The 22,657-nt window shown below is 45.4% G+C and overlaps 1 protein-coding gene across 1 annotated transcript; it reads left to right on the top strand.

Annotated features, from left to right (window-relative positions):
* The first annotated feature begins 17,282 nt into the window (after positions 1 to 17,282).
* Positions 17,283 to 22,113, top strand: LAMTOR5 (late endosomal/lysosomal adaptor, MAPK and MTOR activator 5). The gene is made up of 4 exons (XM_029227137.1): positions 17,283 to 17,912; positions 18,765 to 18,826; positions 20,735 to 20,852; positions 21,773 to 22,113. The coding sequence occupies exons 1-4, from the start codon at positions 17,878 to 17,880 to the stop codon at positions 21,831 to 21,833; spliced, it is 276 nt and encodes a 91-aa protein (XP_029082970.1). The 5' UTR covers positions 17,283 to 17,877; the 3' UTR covers positions 21,834 to 22,113.
* Positions 22,114 to 22,657: the final 544 nt, after the last annotated feature.

A 22,657-nucleotide genomic window follows, 5' to 3' on the forward strand; every position in this document is an offset into this window, starting at 1 on the left:
AAAACATGAAATAGTTCGTCTTCTCCTACTAGGAACCCATCCACCTGGAAGAGCTAATATAAGCTCAAGACCCAACACAGCCCTCCTGCCCGCTCTGGGCTATGCCATTAAAAACCCAAAAGGCTGTGGTCTGTGAGCTGCCGTGAGGAAGCAAATGGTTGTTTCCCAGTCCCCGGAAAAGAGTGAGCTCCACAGTCCCTCACACAGGATGAGCCATGGAAACACGTGGAAAGTAAAAACTCAGGGTGGTCCGAACACGGCGATGATGGAGCATCAGAGCAGACAGCTGCAGGAGCCACCTGCCCACGCAGCCCGTGAGGACACAGAGGCAGGGCCTCACAGAAAGGAAGCAGGTATCATTTCCAGCCGGTGCTGACTGAACAATACAATAAATGGAAGCTGCTCTATATTGGGTCATAAATCTGAGCTGGCCAATTTCCCACTGAAATAAGTCAGCTGCATCCTCCTGGAGAGCCCCGGGGGGCCCCTGGCCCAGTTCAGGCCCTGCATTACTCTCTTCTTCTCATGAAAGAATAATCCTTCAATTTCTGAAGCCGCAGAGAGTATGTGGGTGATTGTTTTAATATTATTCTTCAACCCATGTTGAAATATTTCATTAAATAAAAGCAGTTAAATTAAAAACAATTCTCTTGGTGGCATATTGGGGACCCTCTTCAGCCGAGGGACATTTTCTACTTTCCTCTATTTTTTTTTCTCATGTAAGAGTTAGCAACTGGGGCTTCCCTGGTGGCGAGTGGTTGAGAGTCCGCCTGCTGACGCAGGGGACACGGGTTCGTGCCCTGGTCCGGGAAGATCCCACATGCCGTGGAGCGGCTGGGCCCGTGAGCCATGGCCACTGAGCCTGCGCGTCCGGAGCCTGTGCTCCGCAACGGGAGAGGCCACAACAGTGAGAGGCCCGCGTACCGCAAAAAATAAATAATAATAATGATAATAATAATAGTAAGAGTTAGCAACTGAACATAACTTTTCTTGAGAACATCTTGAGATCAGCAGGGTATGAAGTGGCACAGTTGAATCCTTTAAAGTAGGGGGTCTTGGGAAGCACAGCCAGCCAGGGGTCATTACTCGACCCGAGGGCATGGGCCAGCTGCAAATCACCAGGGACAGAGCTCTGCCCCTTGCTTACCCTCAGGAAGAAGGAAACCCCAGCCCCGCTTCAAGCTGCCCTGCCTAGAGATGGAAAAAGTCCTAGGGCTGGATGAGGAACAGGCAGGAGCAGAGGCTGCCTGTGGCAACGTGAGAAGAGTCATATCAAGTCTTAAATCAGAAAATGGTAGGAGCAGAAAAAGACGCGTGGCTCTCCTTAACCCAACTTCTTCCATCTCCCTCCACCTTTCTGGATTAGTCTCTGATGTACAGCAAGGTGTATACATATTCTTTTTCATATCCTTTTCCATTATGGTTTACTACAGGACTGTGAATATAGTTCCCTGTGCTATACAGTAGGACCCTGTTGTTTATCTATTTTATATATAGTAGTGTGTATCTGTTAATCCCAAACTCCTAATTTATCCCTCCCCACTCTTTCCCCTTTGATAACCATAAATTTGTTTTCTATGTCTGTGCATCCGTTTCTGTTTTGTAAGGTCATTTGTGTCATATTTTAGATTCCACATATAAGTGATGTCATGTGATATTTGTCTTTCTCTTTCTGATTTTCTTCACTTAGCGTGATCATCTCTAGGTCCATTCATGTCACCTCAAATGGCATTTTTCATTCTTTTTTTAATGGCTAATAGTCCATTGTATACATGTCTAACATCTTCTTTATCCATTCATCTGTTGATGGACATTTAGGTTGCTTCCATGTCCTGGCTATTGTAAATAGTGCTGTTATGAACATTGGGGTACATGTACCTTTTTGAATTAGACTTTTCTCTGGATACATACCCAGGAGTGGGATTGCTGTATCATACGGCAAATCTATTTTTAGTTTTTTAAGGAACCTCCATACTCTGCCCTCATTCTTATTGGGAAAAACAAACAGACAAACAAAACAGGAAATCCTGCCTATGATTATAAACTAATTCAGGAAAGTCAAATGATTTCATTCCATACGCCAATGCTGATCGATTATAATGGCTGCCTAGAGGAATGTGTTGAGGCTGGGTCTGAAGTAATCTCTGGGCTCCGTGGGAGAGAACGCCAGCACTGACTGGTGATGTCTGTCACGCGTACAGGATGGGAAACTGTTGGCACACGTGCCATGTATTTTCTAATCACGGGACTGTGTTCAGAAATAATCCATTTATACTGGATTTATCCTTGAAAATATCAATGAGATAACAGCCGAAGGCTCAGGATCAAGGGAGTTTCAACTCCTAGTAGGAGGCCCCAGTTACGTTTTTGTCTCTAATCACAGAAATGAATTCTAGCAGTGCATTTAGCCTCCTGGTTCAGGTCAACGAGTTGGAATTACAGTTCTTCCTTTGAGAGCTATAGATTGTTGGTGCGGGGAATGGGGTTATGACTCATCAACGTTTTCCCCAGCTCTAGTGGTTCATGAAATAAACTGCTTAAAACAAACAAACAGGGCTTCCCTGGTGGCGCAGTGGTTGAGAGTCCGCCTGCCGATGCAGGGGATGCGGGTTCATGCCCCGGTCTGGGAAGATCCCACATGCCACAGGGCGGCTGGGCCCATGAGTCGTGGCCGCTGAGCCTGCGCGTCCGGAGCCTGTGCTCTGCAACGGGAGAGGCCACAACAGCGAGAGGCCCGCGTACCGCAAACAAACAAACAAACAAACAAAAACACCTTTTGGCAAAGAGGTCAGGGCTGAACCTTGGAAAGGCTGCCCAGGAACATTGCCTCCTGGACTGCCAATCCTTTCTAAGGACGTGGCCCCCCTGGGTGGCCACCCTGGGCAGAGGCCAGGTGACACATAAACATGGGCCAAGATGATTCCCGTAGGCTCAGAGGATTCACCACAAAGTGAAATACTCTTCTTTTCCTCAGTTAGTGGTTCATTTCAGCTGAAAATAAGACCTAGCATGTGCAGGTCTCAAGGTCAACAGTTCCTACCATGTCCATGCAACAGTCCTTTGAGAATTCTTTCCCCGAGGCCAACAATTAATTCCCTTTAGGAAACAGGACTGGAGTGGCTGGAAGGGGGTCAGCCATCCTAACAGGGCTGGGCCCCATTCTCTGCTCTTGCTGTTCTGGTTCCAAATCCAGTATGGACAGAGGGGTGTGCACACAGTCTTGGAGCATCCTTGTGGGAAAGGCGCTCTCTCTCTCTCTCTCTCATAGGATTTGAACAAGATAACAGGCCCATCCTGAATACAGTTCGATAGATTTACAGACAAAAGGAGTATGTGTCACTTGCAAAGCAAACCCCTCAGTACCAACAAGCTCAGTCTGCTGGAAAAGGCTCCGTGTCCCCCTGGGGTGCAGCCCAGAGAGGAGGCATATGGCTGGACACAGAAGAAAACAAAGTTGGGCAGAAAATGCTTTGGATGAGTTAATGAGCCCAGGACTGAAGCTCCTTTATTGATGTGGGGAAATGTTAACATTATATGGCTAAGTGGAAAAAGCTGGAAACAAAAAAGAATATACAATGTAATCCCCATTTTACACGTGTGTGTGTGTGTGTGTGTGTGTGTGTGTGTGTGTGTGTGTGAAGGCATGGACACACACAAAGAACAAGATGGAAAAGAGAGGAACTAAAATGTTCACATTTTATCTTGGCAAGGAGGAACTGCTAATGACCCTGGATTTGGTTTATTTGTCTTGGTGCTTCTTTTGTCTTCATACGTTTCTACATTTTCTGTTTTCTATTTGCGCACACATTCTTTCGGTAATAGAAAATGAAGTAAGTGTTACTTTAGAATAATTATAAAAGAGTGGGAAAGGGAATAATAAAAAAGAACATGAGTATTGGAATTATTTAGAACTAATAATAATCCTCATTCTGTCCCATCTTAGCTGGTGTCCTTGGACAAATTATCCTCCCTGGCCTCTGGTGCTCTCCCTAAAGCACCTATACAGTACATGCTTAGACAGAGAAGGCAGACCTACTGTTTTTATGGTGGTTGGTTATTGTTTTCAGAGCAAGGGTGCTTAGAAGCCAGCAAAAGATGATTGTGGTGCTAGGGAGAGATTTTTGGTTTCCCCTGCTGAGACCGAGGGTCTAGAGTGGACGTGAGGCAGCCTGGTGGATGCCAGGAAATGGTGCAGCTGGGGGGTGCCCACACTCACCATCCAAACCCTCCGCAGTGCCTCCAACCCAAGCATGGGGAGTGCAGACCAGCAGAGACCTTTGGGACCTGGTCAGCAAGATTCCAGCCGCATCCGTGGCCATGACTAATGTGAGCTGACATTCAAGAGTCTGGGACACAGCCAGCAGACATTTTCTTTGTGAAATACTGTGTAAGTGCTTATGAGTAGGGGGCCAAGCCAGGCTGGGAGGGGGGATAGAGGGATTCACCTGCAAGTTGTTGAGACCCACAGCCAAGTAAAGTGGCTGGACCTCCATGGCAGAGGCACGAGGGACACAGGGGATACCAGGATGGGGCTGAGCATGGCTCCAAGGGCTTTGGGGACATCGTGCAACGTGGGAAAGATCATCCACAGTGGCCCAGCAGCTTCTGCCAAAAGGAGCAGTCCCAGGTCCATTCTGCCGTGGAAATCTGGCTCCAAAACGCTCAATTTCAGCAAGAGCTCCCCAGAGTTCCCAGCTGGGCACATAATTTCACCTTCTTAATAAATCACCGGGAGTCCCCCTGTCCTAAGAAAAACAAGAAGAGGAACAGCCAGAATCTGTCAAGAAATTAATTGAAAACAGCAAAATAAGACAATATAATTCCTTTCTCAAGGGCAGCCTTGGAAGTCGGGTACTGTCCCTCTGAGGCCTGCTGACCCAGGGGCCCCCAGCTGCTGGGAGGAGGTGCTCCGGCCTCCAGCAAACTGTAGCTCTTCCCTCTCTAGCAAAGCTACAAACAGCACATCTTTGTGCACCTCCCAACCCAGGAGCCAGGGCCACAGACATCACGTGGCATCAAGAATGGCTCTTCTAAGAAAAGCTAGAAAAAAATGCCTCTGTGTATTATGTGCACCTGAAAAAGGCGCTTGTGTGTGTTCATTATATGTTTCATTTATGTGTTTGCATCCTTTCTTGTTGATGATGACCAAACTAGGATCCGAGCATCTTAGAGCTGGACGGAAACCCTGAGATTAGACAGCACCCCCAGTGCCCAGCATTGCACCCAGGACTCAGGTGCCGTGTCCTCATTTGATGGGTAGGACTATGGTCATGGTCACAGACACAGTTAAATGCAGGTCTTCTGCTCCCAAGTGGCTCTATCCCATTGGTCCTTCTTCAGTTCCATTCAGCAAACCAGAGCACACAGTGAGAAGGCAAAGCTGAATAAGACAGAGCCCCTACCCTCGAGGGGCTGGTGGGAAAAGCAAGGATGTACATGACTGTGATGTTAAGAAATAATACTAATAATTCAAAACCTGGAAATAAGGCCACAAGAGGACAGTAAGTCCTTCCAATGTCATTTGGTCATTGTTTCGCAAGTCCACCCAAGGATTATTTAATCACCCAGGGGAAGGTATCTTTGTTTAATGGCTATTTACCATAAATTAAGGGCTCAGACTCTGTGAAGTTATATGTTAACTTGTAGATCATGTCCAGTAAAGATATAAATAATGTCTATTCAATAGAAAGCATAACATTAAAGACTGATTTTTTTAACTGCCTTGTAAGACATTAACCAGTTGTTTTGTTTTTAATTGGGATAAAATACACATAACATAAAATTTTACCATCTTAACCATTTTTAAGTGTACAGCTGTGTCATTAACTATATTCACATTGTGACCATCACCGCCATCCATCTCTTTCCTCCTGCAACACTGACACTCTACACCCATTAAACATAACTCCCCATTCTCCCCTCCCACCAGCACCTGGCAACCAAAGTCTACTTTCGGTCTCTATGAATTTGACTATGCTACATATCTCATATTAGTGGAATCGTGCAGTACTTGTCCATGAGACTGGTTTATTTCGCTTAGTATAATGTCCTTAAGTTTCATTCATATTGTAGCATGTGTCAGAGTTTCTTTCCTTTTTAAGGCTGAATCATATTTCATTGTACATATACACCACATTTTGCTCATCCATTCGTCTGTCCATGGACACTTGGGCTGCTTCCACCTTTTGGCTGTTGTGAATAATACTCCTATAAACTTGGGTGTTCAAACATCTGTTGAGACTCTGCTTTCCGTTCTTGTGGATATATATCCAGAAGTGGAATTGATGGATCATATAATAACTCTACGTCTAATTTTTTGTGGAACTACCATACTGTTTTCCACAGTGGCTGTCCTGTTTTACATTCCCACCAACAGTGCACAAAGGTTCCGATTTCTCCGGATCCTTCCCAACACTTGCTACTTTTTGGTTTTTTTATTCTAATGGGTATAAGGTATCTCATTGTGGTTTTGATTTGTACTTCCCCAGTGATTAGTGATGTTGAGTATCTTTTCATGTGCTTATTGGCCATTTGTATATCTTCTTTGGAGAAACGTCAATTCAAGTCCTATGCCCATTTTTTAAACCAGGTTGTTTGGGTTTTTTGTTGTTGAGTTGCAGGAGTTCTTTTATATATTCTGGATATTAACCCCTTATCTGATACATGATTTGCAAATGTTTTCTCCCATTCCATGGGCTATCTTTTCACTCTGTTGATAGTGTGTTTCCATGCACAAAAGTTTTTAATTTTGATATAGTCCAACTTATCTATTTTTTTCTTTTGCTTCCTGTGCTTTTGGTGTCATATCCAAGAAATCATTGCCAAATCCAACGTCATCAAGTTTTTCCCTTATGCTTTCTTCTGAGTTTGATAGCTTTAGCTTTTCCATTTAGGTCTTTTGATCTGCTTAGAGTTAACTTTAGTACATGGTATAAGGTAAGAATTCAACTTCATTCTTTTACACATGGGTGTTCCACTTTCCCAGCACCAGTTGTTAAAAAAGACCATCTTTTCCCCATTGAATGGTCTTGGCATGCTTGCCAAAAATCATTTGACCATACATGTGAGGGCAACCAGTTTTGTTCTTAACCTAGATATTTTACTTGAACATTTCCTTTTAAGTGCTTGTAAATACCCAGTTCCTCAAAATTCTCTTTGAACCAGCTTTGCCAACTTATTGGTTCCCTCATTCATGAATTACTAAATCTTTGACACCTGCCCATTCCATATTTTATGAGAGCCATGTTTTTAAATGTGTGAACATTATGCTTTGACAGTAACATACAAAGTGCTGTGGGTGTCGGGGTGAAGATCATCTCTAATCGAGGGATTCAAACACCTTTTCACTTTTGAAATCAGCCTGATGATTGATGGGTAGACTTTTGGCAGATAGACATGGTGGTTTGGAGCGAACATTAAAGACCGCGGAAACAGCAGGAAGAGTGTTTTCCTTCCTGTTTGCTTCCTTTCTTGTGTGTCTTAGCCAACAAAGTCTATTGGCCAACACAGATGTGACACTTTCCATGAGAAAGCCTTAGGGAAAAAAAAGCCTCTTGCCTCTTTCATATGTCATTTCTCTTCAGGACAGCTCCCTGCTACAGCTCCAAGTCCTCTCAAGCCTCCACCTCCACCGCACCCCCTTCCCCTACCTGACAAGAGGCAAGAAAGGGCCTAGGCCTTTCCATCCATACTTTAGATTCATCTCTGATTCTGCCTTAACTAGGGAATTGCATTTCCTGGCTGTCTCCATCCCACCACATGGGGCCTCCATGAAATATCTCCCTGACAGACTCTAAAGGTTACCAGCATCAATCACAGGGATAAACAGCAAACAAGCCCGGGACAGAGCAGCCACCTCTGTCTGATCCAAAGTGGTATTAATTAGAAAACTTAACTTCTGGCCACAGAGGATAAGAACTGCCGCCCTCAAGTGACCTTTGCCTTGGCAGAGTGTCCCCAGCCACAGCTGGCGGCAAAGCCCCTCTCTTTGGGGATCTTTACTCTGCAGGGTGCTTCTGTCCCGCTTGAACTTAACGCTGAGACTTGTGTTCCCTGAGGATCTCAGGTGTGCACATTCCTCCTTGGGTTTTTTTTTTTTGCGGTACGCGGGCCTCTCACTGTTGTGGCCTCTCCCGTAGCGGAGCACAGGCTCCGGACACGCAGGCTCAGCAGCCATGGCTCACGGGCCCAGCCGCTCCGCGGCATGTGGGATCTTCCCAGACCAGGGCACGAACCCGCATTCCCTGCATCGGCAGGCGGACTCCCAACCACTGCGCCACCAGGGAAGCCCCCTCCTTGGGTTTTTGAGATCACATTGTTGTGGCCCCCAGGCCATTCCCACCTGAGCTTCCTAGCCCATGGCCGTGGCATTTCCTCAGGCTCTCGGCGGCCACAGCAGCCTGTACGGTGGCTTGACACTGGATGTCCCAGCTTCTGGCTTGCTGAGAGGCTGTCGCTGACCTCCCCCTCCTCCATGGGAACCCATGCACAGCGGTAACCCAGAGGAGCCTCAGCAGAGCCTGTGCCTTGTGTGCTGCTGAGACCCATGGCCTTGGGCCTGCCCACTCCTCTACCGCTCCCAGAGCCTCAGCTGTCCAGACACCCTGACTGAGGCCTCCAGGCATCCCAGCCCCTCAGACTTGGCTCAGCCTCTACCACTGGTAAAGACACCTCCCCGCTGGGGTCAGCAGGGCTCCCTAAGGGGCTGACCAAGGAAGGAGTGAGTGGAGTGAAGACTCAGTGATCTCGAAGCAGGGCTGCTGGGCTACTTTCCTGGCTGGGTAACCAGTGCGTTCTCTGAGTGGTTGAGGGCAGACTCAGGGTGAGCCAGCCTCCACCCTTTCACCCTTCACTAGCTCAGCAACCTTGGGCAAATCACTCAACCTCTCTGAGCCTCAGTTTCCACATCCGTAAAATGGTGCTCATAATAACACCTCAGAAAGCTGCTCGACAGTAAATATAAAACACTTAGTACGGCACCTGGCAATAATCAATCCTCAACAAATGTTAACTATTTCTTGGGGGTCAGGGGTGGGTTTTGTCCCACTTGTGCAGTTGTGTGTACACAAAGAACACGAAGTCCTAGGGGAAGGACAAGTGGAACAAAGGCCAGAGATCGTGCAATTCATTTCTCCAGGCCTTCTCTTTGCTGACCAATGTTTCTACCAACTCATAGAGAAGGCTGTCCTACTTTCATATTTGCTTGTCCAGAGAGTGATAAACTGTTATCTCCTTAAAGTCATCCAGCCTGCGTTCAGACGGGCCCTTCTCCACCTTGACAGATGGGACTACATTCATCTCCCTTCCCCTTTGGCAACTGGAAAGATCAATGAGACATTAGTCTCCCTGACTCTGACTTTCTCCTGGGGGAAATGCTGACAGCCCAGAATTAATGTGTCAATTGATTTACTCCTGGTGTCTAAAGGAGTAGACAAGACAAGTCGTCCCACTGCTGGGAGGGGAGATGGGGAGAGAGCAGCCTCTGGCCACTTTCTGGGTCCGGCTCACAGGCCTGTGCTGTCTGGACAGGTTGAGGAGACAGTTGCAGAGAGACTGATTCACCTGGGATCTACATCCCGGAGACTGGCCAGCCCTAGCTCTGGAGTCCCAAAGCCATGGACACTCTCAAGTTCTACAGCCTTGACAAGCTATAGACCCCTCCAGACCTCAGTTACTTCATCCACAAAATGAGGATGGAGATCCCTGATGGGATGACTGTGGAATTAACAAGAGATATTGTGTGTGAAGAGATGTGCTTTGTAAATGTTAATTTTTTATCTTTAAGTACAAGAGTAAATGCAATGTTCTTGAGTGAGAAACCAACCAAGTTTACAGATATTAAAACTGAGGCCTAGAGAGATGAAATCCATTTTCTTTTTTTTTTTTTTTTTTGCGGTACGTGGGCCTCTCACCATTGTGGCCTCTCCCGTCGCGGAGCACAGGCTCCGGACACGCAGGCTCAGTGGCCATGGCTCACGGGCCCAGCCGCTCCGCAGCATGTGGGATCTTCCCGGACCGGGGCACGAACCCGTGTCCCCTGCATCGGCAGGCGGACTCTCAACCACTCCACCACCAGGGAAGCCCTGAAATCCATTTTCAGTCAGGTAAGTTATGAAGACTGTCCACTGCCTTCACTGCTTTTGACACTGTGATTGCGTCCCTGCCCCCACTTTCTACTGGTTCCTTGGGAGCTAGAATAATGGACAGATGAAGGGTTGGAGAGGGTCACTTTCCTGAGATTTTCAAAGGGATTCCCGGCCTAACAGAACATTTGCTGGACACTTGCTGTGTGCTAGATGCTTTCCTAGGGACCGTGGAGGGCAAAGACAACACACTCAAGTTCTGATAAGCCCTTGACCTTGAGGGTTTGGTGTTTCTCTTTTCATCCTTCTCTCACTCACTCGTTCGTGTGTCTTCTCCCTCCCAGAAGCAGCTCTGCCTGCCCCACTGAGTCCTTTCCTTACAATGTGGCCCCAGACTCGGGTCTGGGCCAGACACTCAGGTTGTTGTTGGTAATGATCATTGGTTCGAACAGCTTCTCTTACCCAAAATAAAACTTGGGTTTTGTTTTGTTTTTTTCCATGATCTCTAGCTTATTTACTGTATAGAACATAAACTCCTTGAGTGAGGAAGCTCTGCCTGATTTATTACTACTACCCACATAGAATTTGGCAAACTAGGAGTGAGAAATCAATTTTAAAAAATGAAACTACAGATCTACAGTGAGGACACGGCACGAAACTGGCGGACATACATACTCTGAGATGCATTTCATGGCCCTTATCTCTAGAAGCACAAAGCAAAATGACCAACCTCTCGAATTCCATATTCTTATACTCAAGCAGAAGAAAGGGCAGATAGCTCTCCCCTCCCCTTGCCAGGGCGTGGAACTTTGCCCGGTAAAGTTGCTCTCTGGGGTATGGAAGGAGCTGTGCGTGCCTCACCTAAGAGCTCTCCCTCACGCAAAGAAGGAAGCCCCCTCCCTGTAGGAGACACTTGAAATGCTCTCTTGCTGCCCGGCCCCAGGTGAATACCTTTGCTTTGCTCAGGCACTTGCAGAACAGATATAGAAAGCAGACATTTCCTCTTCAGCCTCCTTTGCAACTAAAGCCAGGGATGTGATTCAGGCTGCATTGCTTAAACTTACCCACACAAGACTTCAATTCAGAGGCTCTGGGAAAATTCCACTTTGCTGGCAAGGGCAGCAGCAGGGGGGGTCTGGCTTCGGGGCCATAGCGGGCATAGGGTTAGGTTCCTGCCACAGTAATGGCCTTGGTGCCGCAAGCTGTTGTGGGCTGCCACGAGACCAGTGGCAGGGGTGGCATGGTGGGCTTGGAGCTTTGTCACTGGAAGCTTAGACTGAGCTCTCCAGCCCTCCCAACAATTGGGTAACCGTGAGCTACCCAGTGTCATTTTAAAATTTCCTTTCCTACTCTATAAGCCAAAGTCAGCTTCTGTTGCTTGCAACTAAGAGCCCTGAATGACAGTCTAGTTCAACTTTGCCTCAGCTATCATTTCCTGAGGTCCTGGCAACAATAGTAGCTCTCACCTGTTCACTGTCTGCGGTGGCCCCAGAGACTGTGTGAGGGCCTTCACATGCATCGTCTCATGGAGTTCCCACACCACTGCTATGAGGTGGATACTATTCTTATCTTCAGGGAGAATTGAAAAAAATCTGAGATATCAAGGCATTAGAGGACTTGTCCAAGGTCTTACAAGAGGGTAATTCAGTGTTGTAACAATAGGTAAGCTCCCGAAGCTAAATTCAGATTCCAAGAGAGACGGTGGCAGCCAACAAAAAAGCTTCTCGCTCTGCTCTTCATGGCAGGATGTGCAGAACTAGATGGGTCATCTTGTCTTCACGACATTCTCTACTCTGAAGTAAGGACCAGTAACACTTCACTAAGTTCGTAGACGCTGAAATAAAGACACGAAGATATTTCACTGCCCAAGAAGGATTTTTCCGGGACAGTGGCAGACATGATTGACAAGGGAACACATTGTTACCCCACAAGCATGTTTTCTGAAACTCCCCAGGGGCTAAGGGAGTCCATGCTGGGTAGACAGTGAGGGGTAGTCAAAGAAGCTGAAAGCCTGCATTTAACTAAAAGCATCAGTGTGCAGGTCGGCACTGCAAATACATTTTAATACAGGTAATTTCTTTCCCATTCATTTTCAAGCACTTATTTCATTTACACAATCCCAAGGGCCAATAAATCTTGGCATTAAGGCTGATTTGATGTGTGATGCAGACAGTCTAATTAAGGATAGGGTATTTTATCAGCTCCTCTAAATTTCCTTTTCTCTAGTCTACAATTTTTTATACTGGGCTGATCTTTTTTTTATTCATAAGGGTCTCATTCCCATTTGTCATGGCTGCATCAACTGGGCATCTAATGAAGACTTGGATATGGAAGTCTGCATCTCATCTGTCCTCAGTAGCAAAATTAATAAAGCAGCAGGAAAACAGCTTCCTGAACTGAAATGTCCTTGGCCCACCCTGAGTCATCTAAAATATATTTTGCTTGTGTCTTCCAAAATTGGGGCTTAGCTATAAACTTTAGGAGGCAGTGCTCAATTTCACCTTCCATCCACTGATAGCCTGTACCCTACTCCCCTGCCCAACCCATTGCTTGGAGAGGCTTGGACCAGAGTGGCCAGAAGCCTATTTTCCCACTATCCCCTCTGCACACATTTATTGAGCACCTTTTATAGGCCAGGCTCAGGGAGATATAAAACAGGCTCTAGAAGGCCACAGTCAAATGCGTCATGCCACCACTGTTGGCCAATGCAAGAAAAACATCTTAGTTAGCCAAGTATCAAGGCTGGAAGCAAGCTGGAATGATTATCTGCCCTACCCTTTTGCCTCTGAGAGGGTGAGCCTCCCAACCAGTTTCTCTATAATTAAGGGCGGCCAAACGCCTGTGATCACAGACATTGACTTGTAGACTTTATGGGTATATGAGTATGTTGGTTTCCCAGGGCTGTCATAACACAGTACCACAAACTGAATGGCTTAAACAACAGAAAGTTATTGCCTCACAGTTGTGGAGTCTAGATATTCAAAATCAAGGTGTCCTTCTGAGGGCTGTGAGGGAGGGATCTGCTCCAGGCCTCTCTCTTTGGCTTGGAGATGGCTGTCTTCTCCCTCTGTCTTTTTACATTGTCTTCCCTCTATGAATGTCTGTGTCCAAATTTCTTTTTATAAGGACATCAGTCATAGCGAATTAGGGCCCACCCTTATGACCTCATTTTACCTTGATTACCTCTGTAAAGACCCTGTTTCTAAATAAGGTGACATTCTGAAGTACTGGGGGCTAGGACTTCAACATATGAACTTTGGGGAGACACAATTCAACACGAGTGTCTCTAAAATTGGTTTAACTGGGCTTCCCTGGTGGCGCGGTGGTTGAGAGTCCGCCTGCCGATGCAGGGGACACGGGTTCGTGCCCCGGTCCGGGAAGATCCCACATGCCGCGGAGCGGCTGGGCCCGTGAGCCATGGCCGCTGAGCCCGTGCGTCCGGAGCCTGTGCTCCGCAATGGGAGAGGCCACAGCAGTGAGAGGCCCGCGTACCGCAAAAAAATAAAAAATAAAAAAAAAAAATAAAATAAAATAAAATTGGTTTAACTAAAGCTCTAAGACAACCTGTAGCAACACGATATAGTTAGAACACTGCATGGAGGGTTAAGAATTCCATGTTCAAGTTCTAAATTAGCCACTTCCCCTCTCTGAGCCTCAGATTTCTTCTCTAGAGAATAAGAGAGGTGGACTGGGCCTCCAGAACCCTCTCACGTCGCCGGGATTGTGTTGCTGATGACGTAAGAGAAGTTGAGGCAGCACAGGGGGCAGGTTAATGGTGAGGCTCCACCACTCACAAGCAGGCTGATCCTGAGCAAGGATGGATCTTCTGAGTCTCAGGGAGTTTTTTTAACTCTTAAATGAGGACAGCGACAATAGCTACTTCAAAAAGGTTCTCAGGACTAATGAGGCCTGTGAAATGCCCGGCACGCAGCTGTCCCTCCATGTGTACGAACTGCTAAGGGTATTACTGCTCTTATTACTATCAGGAGTTAGGCTTTGGATCTAGCACTCAGCTCTCAGGCAGTGACCACGATCGGAAGACAGGGGTCTGCACCCCAGTGTCCTATCCAGTAGCTCATGTGGAGTGAGAGGCTTTAGCTGGCAGGACTCTTGTGAACCTTGTGACATGCCTTTCCCCATCTCCACCTTCCAAATCCCATCCCATTCCATTTGGCTTTTCACATTCATGTCATTAGGGTTAGGGCTAGGATTTCAGGTGATTTTTTTTTCTCACTGTTTTATTAACTTTACACACCCTAGAAAAGTATAATAACACATATTTCATCATCTCATTTAAATGCGGCCCTGCGACCTCACACCCACATGAACACTAGATTGCTTGAGGTCTGTAGTGGTCATTCGGCTCTTATCGTCTTTGAACTGTTAGTTATTTGCTCATGTGTGTCCTCGCCTAGACTGTAAGCAACTTGAGGAGACATATGGGTTTTCTTACTGAGATTTAGCAAACCTTATTGATCGACTCCCACAAGGCACCGGCCCTCTTACATGAAAAATCTCATATCAACCTCCCCACAACCTGATGAGGCAGGTAATGGTGTTACCATGTCACAGATGAGCCCCTGAGGCTTGGGGGTCACATGTGTAGGCAGTGGCTAAGCCAGGATCCAATTCTACATCGCCTGACTCCGAGGCCACCAATCTAGCCTAGTGCTGTCCTCAGCAAGCTGTACCAGCTCAGGAGGCTCGTGGGTCCCTGTAACTCACTTAGGATCCTCCAGCCTGAGCAGAGTTTTCCATGGCCTTGGTGCCCCCTGGTGGCATGTGAGGGCTCGTTCCCAGCCCGGCTTCAGGCTCATTCCACTGCAGGCCTGCGACCCCTAAGCACTTGAAAGAGTGACCAAGGGGGCTGGCCCTGGCGCAGCAGGGCCCTCTGCACCTGGGGAAGGGCTAGTGACACTAGAGTGTCACTTTTTAAATGGACCGCCCCCGCCCCGAGGATTCTGCTCCTGATAGGTCAAAGAAGAGCGCTTAGGGTCTCAGGCCAACAGCCGTGAGATGACCTACAAGGTCTGGTTCACACCACCCAGCTTCTCATCTCCCCTTTCCCAGTCAGGACATGTGGGCATGGGCAATCTCTGCAGCACCCTCCTGGGATTTCCATTTTCCAAGAGCTTGTTTATGGAGTGGGGGAGGGAGAAGAGGATAAAGGTGGTTAAAGTTGAAGACTTAAAAGCTTCTTTACATAACACAGTCTTTTTCTCAAAAAACCCAACAAGTTTCTTCAGTAAATATTACTGGAGTCCTATTGTGCTCCACAGCGTTCAGGATGCAGAAATGGAGAAAACACCCTTTCTGTCTTGAAAAGTAAACATATAAAAAATTACAATGCAATGAGGCAAGTACTCTGATATGGGTGTCCTGGGACTTCTCCTGTCACACCCAAGATGGTTATCAGTACTCAAAACTGAGAATAAAGAGTCATCAAATACCTCACAAGCTGAAGTAGAAAACAATTAGGGGTCAGACACCTTGTCCAACTAACCATCACTCCAGCCAACAGCACTTCCCCAGCTTATATAAGCCACTGCTCCTTCTGCAGGGACAAAACAGCAAGAAGACACAGAAAGAGGGGGTGGTGTGGAATAGCCTGCCTTCCCACCTCCGGAGCAACAAGGATGTTTGAGCCAGCGGTCATCCTCTTCCTACGTGCTCATTTTCCCCTTGGAGGCCTTCCTTAGCACGTAAAAAGTGATCACCAGCTTTTCCGGGAATCCTATAATCACTGATCTGGCTTTGAGATAATCACAGATATCCTAGAGCTGCATTAACCAATGGTAGCCACCCATCACACACATAGCTATTGAGCACTTGAAATGTGGCTAGTCTGAATTGAAACACGCTGTTAGTGTGAAATATACACCGGATTTTGAAAACTTGGTCCGGGGTGGGGCAGGGGAATGCAAAACATCTCTGTATTTTAAAAATTGATTACATGTTGAAATGATAATATTTTGGACATAGTATTTGGATAAATAAAATATATTATTAAAATTAATTTCACCTGTTTTACTTTTTTTAGCGTGGCTACCAGGCCATTTAAAATTACAGCTGTGGCTGGCTCACATTCCGTTGCTATTGGACGTCGCTGCCCTGAGGGTTAGAAAGCCAGAGCTGAGATGCCCCAGTCCAGCAAAGCTTACACCACATTGGGACCACAAGGGGGCGGTACTGTGGTGCCGAGCTGCCTGGGGCAGGACTTCAGCAGCAAGCAGGCCGGCTCCTCACATTTTCTGACGCTATCTTTTAAGGGTAGTTTTAAACAGCTTTTTCTAAAATTTAAATGGCCCATATTATGTGACCCCGAGGTTAATATAAATCATTTCTCTAGGGCAGGAGTCTAAAACTCCTGAATTACAATATTCAAGACTGGAATTTTAAGGCAGCTGCAAGTTTCTCACCATCACAGCTAGGGAATGAAGAGGGACTGTGAATTCAAGTCGAGAGAAGCCTTAAAGCTGGGCCCCAGAACAGAAGGTGGACTGTGAGTAAAAGCTGGAGGTAAGAGGGTTGGAGAAAAGGTAGCTCCAGGAGTGATGTTAGGAGGACTTAAGCACAAGGAGTGGGTATTGGCTTATGGGCGATGGGTGACCTCTGGACATACTCCCATTTTCATCAAAATGCTACCAATCTGAGTGTAAATTGTTACCACCTTTCTTCGGGGCAATTTGTAAGTGTATTTTAAAAGCCTTAAAAATGTCAATATCCTTTGACCCAATAATTCCATTCTAGTAACTCATAAGGAAAATTTTAAACTGCACAAATATTTGGCTATAAGGATATTCATCCAGCATTTGTAATAGCCAAAGAACCCAAAATAACAATAAAACTATAAGCAACCTAACTGCACATTGATATGGGTTGGTTAAATCAATTAACAGTTATAATATGGACTATTTTGTAAGTGTTACAGAGGTTGTGTAAATGAATACTTACTGACATGAAAAGACATTTATGCTAAATTCTGTGAAAAGGGTCAGCTACAGAATTGTATGTCCAGTATGTGTGTCAATTTTGCTTAAAAAAGAAACAACAACATTAAAAGCATACATCTGCAAAGACAATTGGCTGAAAGAATATTCTCCAAGGGATTAATAGTCATCTCTGGACAGAGGCTATGGGTGGGCTTTCTTTCCTTATTTTTTAAAACTGCTTTTATAATTAACTTTTTTAAAGATTATTTATTTATCACAAGTGACACGTTCTTTCCCAAGCCCTCGCCAAAGGGGAAGAACCAACGTTTTCGTTAAAATCCCGACACCTTCCCCATACCTATTAGCATTGTTCCATCTCGTCCTCTAGTCCCTGTGTCCAGTCTTTTCCCCTATAAGCCTGGGGACCCTTCACCGGGGTCCTGTGTCTCTCTTGTCTCTCTCTGCCCCACCGCCTGTATGAGGCCCCGTCGGACCGCCCGGGTTGTTGTAAAACTTCAACAGGGTCTGGCCCGACTTCTTGGAGTCGGTGGAATTGTAATCCAAAGGTCTTTATGGAGGAGACAAAGGGACAGGCCAGGAGGCCGGCTCCGAGGGACGACTGCAGGCCTCCCTCTTACGGCGGCATTCCGCGCCGTCCCCTCGCCTGTTGCACAGGCAGCAGAACCTCCGCCCTGCTCGCGGTGGCGGGCGCGTAAAGATGTCATCCTGGACACAACGCGGAGGCTGCGCCACGAAGTTTGTCCCTTTGGAGGCACCGTCCTTGCCCACGGCCCGCTCGCGTCATGTGAACGACCGAGGGGCACCCGAGACCAGCGGCGAAGGAGAAGGCGACTCGCGGCGGGATGGAGGCAACTTTAGAGCAGCACTTGGAGGACACGTGAGTAGTATTCTCGTCGGCCTGTCCCGGGGTCGCGGCTGGGGGATTTGAACGGGACAGAGGGCGCGAGCTGCGAGCGCCGGCCGGGCGTCTTGGGGACGCCCTGTCCCGGGGCCTCCGGTGTGGGTGCGAAATGACCCGGAATTAAATCCCGCCGGGGCTCCGCACACTCCCTCCCGGGCGGGTCTCCGCGGCCCGAGCCCAAACCCGACTCTCGTGCTGAAATTGTCCGGACAGGGTCGTTCTTCAGGAGTTTTAGGAACCGGGTTCGTTTGGGAGAAGGAACTACCACTTGTGCAGAGCCCTGCCTTATAAACATAAACACACACAGCGTATTTCCTTCCGGGTGTAACCAGTTACTTGCTGAAAGGCATCCGTTAAATTTTTCGAATGAGTAATATCTACGGAAAATCCAAAGTTGGAAAAATAGAAGGCGTACAGGGAAACACCTCCCTCGCATCAGTGCCCCTCAGCTTCCCACTACCCCTCCAGGAGGCAGCCCGTGTTACTTAAGAGTTTTTCAACAGTTGTTTCAAGTGAGTATGTTAACATATGCAGTTTTAACGAAGGCAACAAAATCCCAACTATTGCAATGTTTGTGGCCCTCCAGAGCTCAACAGTACCTGGGCACGGTCTTTATTCTCATGAGAGAGAAACTGGTCTAACTATTTAAATCAGTTATTTGTAATTTAATTTTTCTTGGGACAGGAGTGGGCGATAGTGAAAAAAGATTAACACTGATTTCAAGTACTACAACAATGCCTGATACAGAGAAAGCATATTTGCGTTATAATTATTTAAATTCATTTTCCCACATCATTTGCTTTCTTCTTCCTGCGTTCCTGGAATTAGAATGAAGAATCCATCCATTGTTGGAGTCCTGTGCACAGATTCACAAGGACTCAATTTGGGCTGTAAGTATCTCACATCAACCCTTTGGTGGATTGCACAGCATTTGATGTTGACTGGGAGCCTAGTGTGCTATTATTCTCTAGTTTTTATTTCCTGTTACCCTGCCACTTTCTGGGGACTTTTGCAAGCGTAGAGATCATCCCCAAATAACAAAATTAGGAAATTGAAACTTCTCTATAAAGGGAGAAATGTTCCTTGCAGTTCTAGCACTACAGAGTCGTTTCTACTAAAGTAGTATTTTAATCATTTTAAATTGGGTCTAGAAAGGACTTCAGACAATGACAGCAGTTACCATTTATTGAATTTATGCCATATGGTGGGACTGTGAAGCTTTGTATACATTATCTCTAATTTTCACAATAACCCTGCTAGATGGGTGGTGTTACTTTTTAGTCCAACTTCACTTAAGAGTAAGTGAGTAGGTAGTAAAAATGGGGCCTGCAGGGTTGGACACACCTAGCTTCAACCCCTTGCTCTTCCATTTACTAGTGGTGTCAGCTTGGACCAAAAAGAACCTTTCTGAGCCTCAGTTTCTTTACTGAGTTGTTGCTTAATAAGAATTATTATTATGGAATTGCATTTATTGAGCTCTTACTATGTGCCAGGCACCGTTCTAAGTGCTTTGTGTATACTAAGTCATTTAATCCTCATGACAACCCTGTTAGGCAGATAAAGAAATGGAGGCACAGAGGTTCACTAACTTGCCTAAGGCCATACAGCTAGTAAGTAGTTGAGCTAGGATTTGAGTCTGGCTCAGAAGCCTCTTAATCAGAATACTATAAAATTATATATGTAAAGCACTCAGCACAGAACCCAGACATAATGCTCAATAAATGGTAACAATTACTGATGAGAAAATAAATCCAGAAAGGTAACAATGGAAGCCTTCAGCTAAGTAATGTCAGAACTGGTAAACTCAGGACACCTTGCTCCTTACTCCTCTGTACTGCAGGACTTTTTAAAGCTCTGAATTTTTGCTGGGAGGGTAATTGAAGGAAGTAGTCTGTAACTCAGGTTTTACACACAAATCAGTTTAGTTGGAAGAAAAAAAGGCAGATTTTTTTTGAGGCACTTGCCAGGCTCACAAAGGAAAGGCTGAAATTCAAGTGCAGAAATGTAAAACTAAATGTACTCCTTCAAGAAAACTTCGCCCAAAAGACTGCACTGTGTGTCCAGTTAATGTTTTATGTAACAACAGTAAATGCACCAACTCTGCCATACTGGCATGTCTATTACCTGAGTTAGTTTCAGGCAGATGGGCTTGTGTTGCCTTTATATACAGAAAGATATTGTAAACTTAGTAATTACGTTTTGTACCTGACATCCAAGATTTAGTTATTATCTACAGGCTAAAACAAACATTAGTAAAAAGCCAATTCTGTTGCTATTTGAAAAACCAGTTTATTCTAGTGGAAATAATTGCTCACAGAATATTTATACATGCTGTTAAGGTGATCTTACAGCCAAACTCCCGAGTAAAGATCTTTATATCCTTTGAGGTTGATCTCAGTAAAAGGAAATCAGATTTTCCATGAGGAATTAATTAGTTTCAGCAAGTCTCTTGCCCTTACTGGTTTTTGTCAGTCTCACCTATGAATTTCTTCGTTTCAGTTTGCTTTCAGATTGACTTGAATTACAGCTTCCTTATATGCTTGAGAAGGTGTTTAGAGATGGTGATGGGAATGACTTGGAAAATTGAGTGTTACGGCCTTTTACTGACTTAAAAGCTGTTATTGGCTTTCTCACTGATGTAACCACTGAGTATCAGGGCAGAATCATTTTATGTCAGTACCTAACCTAAGAGACCATGAGCTGAACCTTCTTTTTGTGAATAATTCAATTCAGTTCTACTATACGTCTATACTCATTTTTGGACAGTCAGGCAACGTGATATCATCTCTGTCTTCCAGGCCGCGGAACCCTGTCAGATGAGCATGCTGGGGTGATATCTGTTTTAGCCCAGCAAGCAGCTAAGCTAACCTCAGACCCCACTGATATTCCTGTGGTGTGTCTAGAATCAGATAATGGGTGAGTAGATGGCAGCAGATCCCTTCCTTTCCTTTTCATTCAGAAAAATCAATCCCTGGGAAACTTGACTGGGGCTTGCCCTGTGTTCATCAGTGATTTCTCAAAGTACGTGGAGGAAGGTTCCACCCTTTGGACCACAGGAGCAGATGGATTGATCTCTAAAGCTAATGTGCTTTCACACCACAAAGACATTTAAATGAAGAGTCACGAACTATCAATAAAAGAAGCAATAAATAACACAGAGGAAGACTAAACAAAGAACAGAAACAATGTCTGTAGTAATAGAAATACCAAAGACATTCCAAGTGAGGGTCCTCAGAATAATAGTAAATGAAAAAAGCAGAACTATGCACAGGGACTTCCCTGGTGGTCCAGTGGTTAAGAATCCACCTTCCAATGCAGGGGATGCGGGTTCGATCCCTGGTCAGGAAACTAAGATCCCACATGCCGCGGAGCAACTAAGCCTGCACGCTGCAACTACTGAGCCCACGTGCCACAACCAGAGAGCCCGTGTGCCGCAATGAAGAACCTTCGTGCTGCCATGAAAGATCCCACTGTGCTGCAACTAAGACCTGACACAGCCAAAAATAAATAAAAATTTTAAATAAATAAACTATGCACATTATGATCACAGTTCTGTAAAGTGAGAAAAAATGTATATATGGTATACATGCATATTAAAAAAGGAAAATATTAATAGTGGTTGTCTTTGAGTGATAGGATTATAGAATTAATTTCATTCTTATATATTATACTTTTCTGTATTTCCCAAATGTTTTATTGTACTTAGATATTGCTTTCATACATAGAAAAGTAAGTATTATTTTTTTAGTTGTGTCCTAAACCAAACAGCATCTTTAATCTTAACGTCGACTCCCACTTGCAACACTTTACTGAATATCTTCTACTTTGCCTTTCAGGAACATTATGATCCAGAAACACGATGGCATCACAGTGGCAGTGCACAAAATGGCCTCTTGACATCTTGTATCAGTTCTCCAGCAGCTTGTCACGGGGACTCAATCGTACCTTATGTTAATTATCTTATAGAGCTATTAGAGTTCCAGTAATTAGGCCATTCATGTAATGTGCATTAGGCACTTTTCTATTAATTTTAGAGTAAGCTGCTTTTTGACACTCTGACTTATCAAAATTGACTTATCAAAATACTAGTTAAGGGAAGTATGTTTTGAAGCAAGTGTAGGTCACTTTGTATACAGAATTTTGTTATGTTTAATAAAACTGGTTGGAGGAAAGCTTGGATCTTTTCTGAATTCTTTAAACTCTTATCAAATGTTTATTTTTTCAATTATCAAATTGTAATTTTTCTTAAAAAGGTAACTGCTCCAAACCATTCTGTTTCGGAAGCTCCTGAAATACATAGATTCTCACAGAAACATCCATGGATATATAAGACAAGTCAAGCATACTCCTACCCCATAATAAAAACATAATAGTAGATATCATAAGTACTTACTATATGCCAGGAACACATTCAGTTCTCGTTAACAACCCTATATGGGTTCTCAATAGCAAAGAGGTGGAAGCAACTCAAATGTCTGTTGATGGGTGAATGAATAAACAAAATGTATATACATACCATGGAATATTATTCAGTGTTAAAAAAGGAAAGAGATTTTGACACGTGCTATATAGCATGGAGGACTCTATGCTAAGTAAAATAAGCCAGTCACAAAAAGACAAATCCTGTATGATTCCACCTATATGAGGTACCTAGAGCAGTCAAATTCATAGAGATAGTAGAATGGTGGTTGCTAGGGTGAGGGGAAAAAATGGGGAGCTAC

This window comes from Monodon monoceros, unplaced genomic scaffold, assembly GCF_005190385.1.
Source record: "Monodon monoceros isolate NGI ecotype Baffin Bay Population unplaced genomic scaffold, NGI_Narwhal_1 Super_Scaffold_18, whole genome shotgun sequence".
NCBI lineage: Eukaryota > Metazoa > Chordata > Mammalia > Artiodactyla > Monodontidae > Monodon > Monodon monoceros.